This window comes from Octodon degus, unplaced genomic scaffold, assembly GCF_000260255.1.
Source record: "Octodon degus isolate 3935 unplaced genomic scaffold, OctDeg1.0 scaffold00027, whole genome shotgun sequence".
Lineage (NCBI taxonomy): Eukaryota > Metazoa > Chordata > Mammalia > Rodentia > Octodontidae > Octodon > Octodon degus.
The window spans coordinates 672,601-679,343 of record NW_004524603.1 but is presented as its reverse complement, the minus strand read 5'-3'; the positions used below and the strand labels follow the sequence as shown (position 1 = coordinate 679,343).

The window sequence follows — 6,743 nt, the reverse complement described above, 5'->3', positions numbered from 1 at the left end:
CACCCAGGCAGCCCCCACGCAGCGTCACCCAGGCAGCCCCCACACAGTGTCACCTAGATCAGCCGTCACACCGTGACAGGTGGTTTGAACTACAAATGGGATTATGGAATAATGATAATAATAATAATAAATGCCGGTAACAGGCTCCCTACCTGCTTGGTAGTGCACGACTCAGTGTAGCTTTTGGGTCATATACTTACAAAATATAACTGATCTCCACTTAAATACATGTCTTTTTCTGAAAGAAGAGAAACAGGCCTCCCTGTGCCACCCCCTGGCCCGCTCCAGGCCCTTGGGGCCCATGTTGCCCTGCTCCCTCCCCAAATCCTCTTTCTGGAAGGATCTGCAGGCCACAGCATTAGCCACCTGTGCGTGCCTGAAGGAGGGAATGCCAGGAGCCCACGGCACTGCTGGCTCAGAATGCAACCTAGAGGAGCTGTGGTGCCTCGTCCCAAGGCTTCCTCCCTGTGTGTCACAGTCTGACAAAAACACACAGACTGGGCTCCCACTAAATCCTCAGCATCCAGCCTTGAGAGTGAACGAACCTCACATGTCCCCGGCCCTGAGTCCTGCCAGGTAAAGGCCTAGGCATGAGAGGCCCAGTGGCACATTTTACACCCATGTGGCAGCTTCACAGGAGGAGCATCTGCCCCTGAGCCCCCGCGCTGCAGTGCCCTGCCACCCTTACCTTCGGGTGAGAACTAGAGTGTGTGCTCTCCCCTGGGAAATCGCTCTTGTTGTGCAGGAATAACCAACGCGTAAAACATTGCTGTATCCCACTTCAAATGAGTAAGTGTAACAGCTGATAGCAGCTGCCATGACTTAGCAGTACAGAATCAAAACACTTAACATTTGCAAGCTCTCGCATTCACACAATGTCTTGCATGCCTTGTTTCATTTGACTTTCACAGCAACTGTCTGACTGCTCACATTTGACCAATGTCCGAGAAGCTTTGGGACTCAGTCAGCGTAAGCGACCTGCACGGGCCTCCACAGGCACCTTGGAGGACAAGGTGGCAGCTTCCTTCGACAGGAAATATTTGCTGCCATGTGTGCCGTGAGGCCACACCCGAGACCTACTTGGATGCGTGGAGAGTTCGTGTTGTCTCATTTGTCTCAAAACCCTGCGCGTGAAGCCTCAGCCGCTTCACCCACGGCTGCCGCAGCTCAGAAGCAAATGAGGCGCCCCCGCTAGTAGGTGAGCGAACACAAGACCTGGGGCTCCCGAGCCACGCGACCGAGTGCAGTGGCGAAGAGCCGAGCGCTAAGCCTCGGAGAAACTGCAGGAAGCGTCGTGCCTGCTTCCACCTGAAAGCAGCCGGGCTGGCGCTGCCTGTGCGACTTCCTGGACATGGCAGAACTCCAGAGAGAGAAGGACGGGGGGTGCCGGGGCTCGGAGTGGGGAGCAGGGCATGGGGAAGCCTCCTGTCGCCGTGACAGCGGGCCTGAGACACCTCCGCCTACAGGGAGGAAAGCTCCGTTTCAGCTCTCGGCTGCAGAGGCTGCAGTGCAGGCCTGTTAGGCTGCTCCCCACCGTGTGGCTGCTGGCCGAGGCTCAGTGCACAGCTGAGGAGAGGTGTGGCCGACTCTCCAGCAGCCTTGCCCTGCCCCCGCCACCCCGAACTCTGGTGGACAAATGTGGCACAGCCCGTGGAAAGCAGACCAACATCTTGCAGGGCCAGGCCAGCTTCTCCAGGAAGCTGCGTGCTCTGAATCGGCACCAGGGCACGGTACTCCTCATCCCCCTGCCAGGATTCCCCAGCCCAGGACCCATGGGGTTGAACACATCACGTTACCCAAGTTATTCACTAGCTAAGTTTCTACTTCCTATCCCCGAGAATTTATGCTCAGTTGGCTAGAAGTCGGCTCCAGAAAGAAGAGGGGGCAGTAAGCTGCCACTGCCCAGCCCGAGTTAGGAGTTGTGTCAGAGATGCAGAGGCTCTTTGACCCCATGTCCCATGACTATAGGTCACAAAGAAGCATAAGACACTGGTCCACCCAGGAAGGACAGCAGGTGGCCCTCCACCCCTGCGGAGGGCAGAGGCACGTGCTGGTGGGGCAGAAGCGAGGTGACAGCAGGCAGACATGGCCAGAGCTGGCTGCACGTGTTAGGACGTGTGTTCACACCATCCCTCTCTCTCATCCCACCCAGCTAAGATGCAGTGTTGACATCTTTGTAATATTCATGCAGTGAGCTTTTGTATTCATGGTTTCAGTCATGAGATGTGGAAAGGAAATGACTCAGCCAACAGGTGCCCATCGGCAGAGCAGCTCCAGGGAGGCGGCTGCAGGGAGGCGGCTGCAGGGAGGCGGCTGCAGGCCCCAGTAGCTCTTGCCACCCCCACTGCCCCCACAACCCCTGCCCTCACTCCCAGATTGAGGTCACACATAGGCACAGCTTTCCATCTGGGCGCCAGCTTGCTGACTGCCCCTGCCCAACCTCTGCCATGCCCTCATGATGGTCCTGTGACTCTGGGCAAACTTCACAGGCTGCATGGTGGGACAGCGTGAGCTGCCACCCAGGGACCTGGCAGCAGTGAATGGCAAACGCCATCAACGGACCTCCCAGAGACTTCGGCTGAGGCAGCACCTGTGGTGCTGTGGAGGGGCAGGGGGAGCCCCAAGGCCCTGGACCACAAGCCTTCATGCAGCAGCATACCCACCCCCGGAGCACTGTGACCAAGTGCCGCCAGAGCTCCTGCCACGAGTCACAGGGTCACTGGCTGCACTGCTGCCCTGCTCCCCTGTGTGACAGCAATGGAGACTTAGGTCCTGACTGTGAGACTCAGGATGTCCCCCTGCGCCACTCTGAGCTATGAGACTATGTGTGGCCATAGCCTGGCTCTTGTCCAGGGAGAGTGTAGACGCGACCATCTCAGGAGCAGATTGTGAGGCTCTGACCTCACGATGCCGCCCTCTGTGTATAATTACATACAGAGAAAGTTAAATCAGGAGCCGTACAAGCTGTGTGTGCAATGCAATCGTGTACACCTCTAAAATGACTAATTGCTTAAAGGATCTTAGCACCTCTGTGAAGTATACAGGGGAGAGGAATCTCTTGCCACCAATGTAGTGTACGGCACTGAGCAGGGCCTTGGGCCAGTGCAGACTGGACCACAGCTGATCGTCAGACTGGGATGTGCCTGGCCTGAGCCCTAGCCAGCCAGCTCTCTGCAGAGGCCTCAGCATCGGTTCCTCAGCCCCCGTGATTCCCACCCATGGTCCAGACGGGACACCCTGGTGAGCCTTCCTGGCACAGACCTTTCTAGATGCCAGGCCGGGCTCATGAGCCTCCCATCTTCTCAACCCTACAGGCCTCCTGGGCACTGACAAGGGCGCAGCTGCCCAGCCTACCTGTGCTGGACAGTGCCTGCAAGGTGCCCCTCAGGTGCTGCAGGGCCACAGGTGACACTTCATAGCGCGATGCGTCCAGAGCTGGAACCTTCTGGCACCTTCCAAACACTCCATCTGTGGAAGAGGAAGGCAAGAGAGAGAGCGTTTATCTTCAGAGGTGGGGAAGGCCCACATGCACCCTGACTAGCTCCGCACAGTAGCCTTGGGACAGTGCGCTTCAGAAGCCGGGTCCTCGAGGACACAAGTGCATTCAAAAAGCTTTCCCTGATAGAGAACCAAGTGTCACAGGAATCACCAGAGCAGAAGGCAGAGGAAAAGCGGCTAGGGGCCCAAGGCCGTCTGAAGTCCCACGGGCCTGCAATGCCTCAGTGCAGAGATGGGGACCCCACATGCACCCCACACCTCTAAGCGTTTGCGCTCGGCTTCCCACCCCTCCTCATACTGCACACATTTGTCGTGAGACCTGCGGCTGCTGACTCAGTGACAGATAGCCACCAATGCTCGGGGCCCACTCTGCAGGGAACACAGACACTCAGGAAACACGAACACTAACTTGCACAGGCCTCAAGGATGCCCCAGGACGGCTGGAGCCAGCAGCCTGCTCTGATGACCAGCAAGCAGGGTCACAGAGGTGCCACAGCCACCAGGCTGAGCTAGCTCTCACCCCAGTGCCCTCAGTGGCAGCCCCCTCGGCTCACAGCCCTGTGAGCCACGGCCTCTAGCAGCCTGCGCCCATCAGTCCTTAGAGTCCTTATTCAGGAACTGTGCTCTTCGAGATGAGCTTGGCGGAGGCCCCAAAAATTCAAATCCCCTTGTCCGGCTCACACAAAGGACTAATTCAGGGTCTAGTGCTTCCCACGCAGGGCAGCCATCTGCAGACCCAGGCCACGGAGGGAAATGGTGTCCTGCATTGTTCACAAGCTTCGCTACCAGCGTGGCTCAGAAGGTCATTCAGATGCAGCAGCCAGTGTGACGAGCAGACTGCCCTGGCCGGGCTGGGCTGCCCAGAAGTCTGGCCCAAGAATCCCACAGGTGAGCTCACCACCACAGCAGGGTTAGCAGAACACAGTCTCAGTGTGTGCGCACCTTGGGATTTCTACGGCACTTTGCAAACCGGGCTTGCAGAGGACAACCGGCCCAGCAGTGTGGAGCAGGCAGCAGAGCCACGCGGACGCAGCCTCCTGTCGCTGGCCCTCCTCAGCAGATGCCCTGCTCAGCCTCCACCCCACAGAGTGGCCACACCAGGCCAGAATGGCTCCCCTGGGGTGGACGCAGGGCCTGCAGCCCCACCCAGGGCCACAAAGAGGATGTTCCTGCTCTTTCCCTATCAAATTCTGAGAACAGTGTGTGTGTGTGTGTGTGTGTGTGTGTGCGCGCGCGCGCAAGCACGTACTATGTTCTGGGGGGCAGACTAGGGAAGAGAGGAGAAGAGATGAGCTGCAGCAACAGCTACAAATTGTTCACAAAAAGTGAAGGACGCAGTGTACAGGAGCACTAAGGGGCAGGAAAAAGCCCAACCCTTTGCAGACGGGTGCAAGTCCAAGGCCAGACGGCCAAGGGGAAAATAGAATTGGGTTTCTCGATTCCCAGGCTAGGACCTGGCCAGTGACTCCCCAAATCCTGGGTCAGCCCCCAGCATCCAAGCCCTGCTTCAGGACCCAAGGACCTGAGAAACCAGCAGGATAGAAGGAAAAGAGACAGGTAGAAAGGAGACAAGGCAATCATAACTAAAAATGCACTTTAAAGGACGCTGGCCCACAACCCAGTGGAAGTGGCCCTGGCATCCATGTCAGCTTCTTTTGGTTAAATGAGACTCCATCCTTCTGGAGCAATCAAACCTAAAACTCGTCAGGAACCCCGTGCTGAAAGTCTGTAAGCTGGCTTTAGTGAGACAGAGCAGGAACCTGATCCCAAGATAAAGGGATGGGCTGACACCATTCAAGGAGTGCTTCAATTGCCTGTCTTAAAGCCAGGAGCAACGTGCCATCCATACCTGCAAAGTGAGTCAACGCCTTTCTGAGGGTGAGCCACCCTTTCCCGGGGTTTCCAATTCAGGACAAGCACAAATGATCCCAGCATAAGTGTCTGTCCCTCTCTCTCTTTGTCTCTATCTGTCTTTGTCTGTCTCTCTCTGTGTCTCTGTCTGTCTGTCTGTCTCTCTCTGTCTTTTTTTTTCCCCTGCACCCTTTCTTTTACTTGAAACTTCCACCTCATAAATCTCTTTATGTCTCTGACTGACACATCCTGAAAGTTCTTTTCCAAGGCTCGAGTCAGCAAACCACAGACATTCCACAGGCAGGGCAGGGCAGTCCCTCACCTCAGCTCAGAAATCTCTGGGGCCATCTGGTGACCAACCCTCCTGGTAAACATTGGGTGCTCTGCCATCAACGCGGCCCAGGTATCTGGACTTCCAGCTGCACCCCAGCCCAATAGCAGGCACCACCTGGGACCCCACTAGCCAAGGAAGCCAGCAGGGGGATATGTGGTGGTGGGGAAAGGCCTGGGGTTCAGCCCCCAAGTGCTCCCCAGAAGTGGGCACCCAGAACTTGGTGGTGACTACAGGAGAATCTGTCTGTGGGGAACTGAACACCCCCAATGACATGGGGGGGATCACCTTCCTATGGAAACTCAAAACCCTTCAGGTTTCCATAAGGAAAAAAGGCTAGAGACACTTCCTATGTACTTTAGGATTTTCCAGGTAGTTATTTCTCTTCTCAGGTACAATGGCATTATTTCTTAAATTTGATGTTTTGCAAACAATGTTGTAAATATGTTCTCAGAATAATATTTATTAGATTTCTTGAATCCTTTCTTTCAAACATACATAGAATATATTAAATACATATAATTCAAAATATTGCTTTACTTTAAAAGAGTTAGCTAATCACGCACTTCATGACTTGAAGGTTAAGGCAGAACCAGCCACTGACTGCTTTGCCCCTAGACTCTAGAGGAAAACAGCTGAACAAGCCAAGGCTGGAAGCAGGGCGCAGCCCAGGAGCATGTCACCGTTCAGGGCCCAGAGCTGTGCGGCCGAGACACGGGAGAACTACCTCGGGGCACCGGCAACAGGGGGACCCGCACGCCCGCCGACCCCCTCCCTAATGATGCCCCAGGGATGCCTCTTGGTCAGCAGCTGTGCCTCACCCCAAAACCACCCAGAAGGCTGAGCCCAGCACGCCGGCCCACATGGAGCCTTCCGTGGTACCCGCATCAGTGTCCACACAAGCTCAGCGCCAAGACCCTTCTGGAACCAAAGCTCCTCATCAGAGCGCATCTGCTTTGCCTCTCTGCTTCCTCTGTGTGCCTGCTCTGCACCCTTGCTGTAGCCCGGCTCTGGAGCCTTGGCCAAGGGTCCTCTGCCTGTCTGCTTCCTCTCTGTGTGCCTG

At 56.1% G+C, this 6,743-nt stretch overlaps 1 protein-coding gene across 3 annotated transcripts in view; it reads right to left on the bottom strand.

The window, feature by feature from the left end:
- Ptprn2 (protein tyrosine phosphatase, receptor type N2) overlaps positions 1 to 6,743 on the bottom strand; it is a 553,794-nt gene that overhangs the window by 416,932 nt on the left and 130,119 nt on the right. For all 3 annotated transcript variants that reach the window (XM_023712770.1, XM_023712771.1, XM_023712772.1), the window contains exon 3: positions 3,355 to 3,468. In XM_023712770.1, coding sequence (XP_023568538.1) covers positions 3,355 to 3,468 — 114 coding nt within the window. The remainder of the gene's footprint in view (positions 1 to 3,354; positions 3,469 to 6,743) is intronic.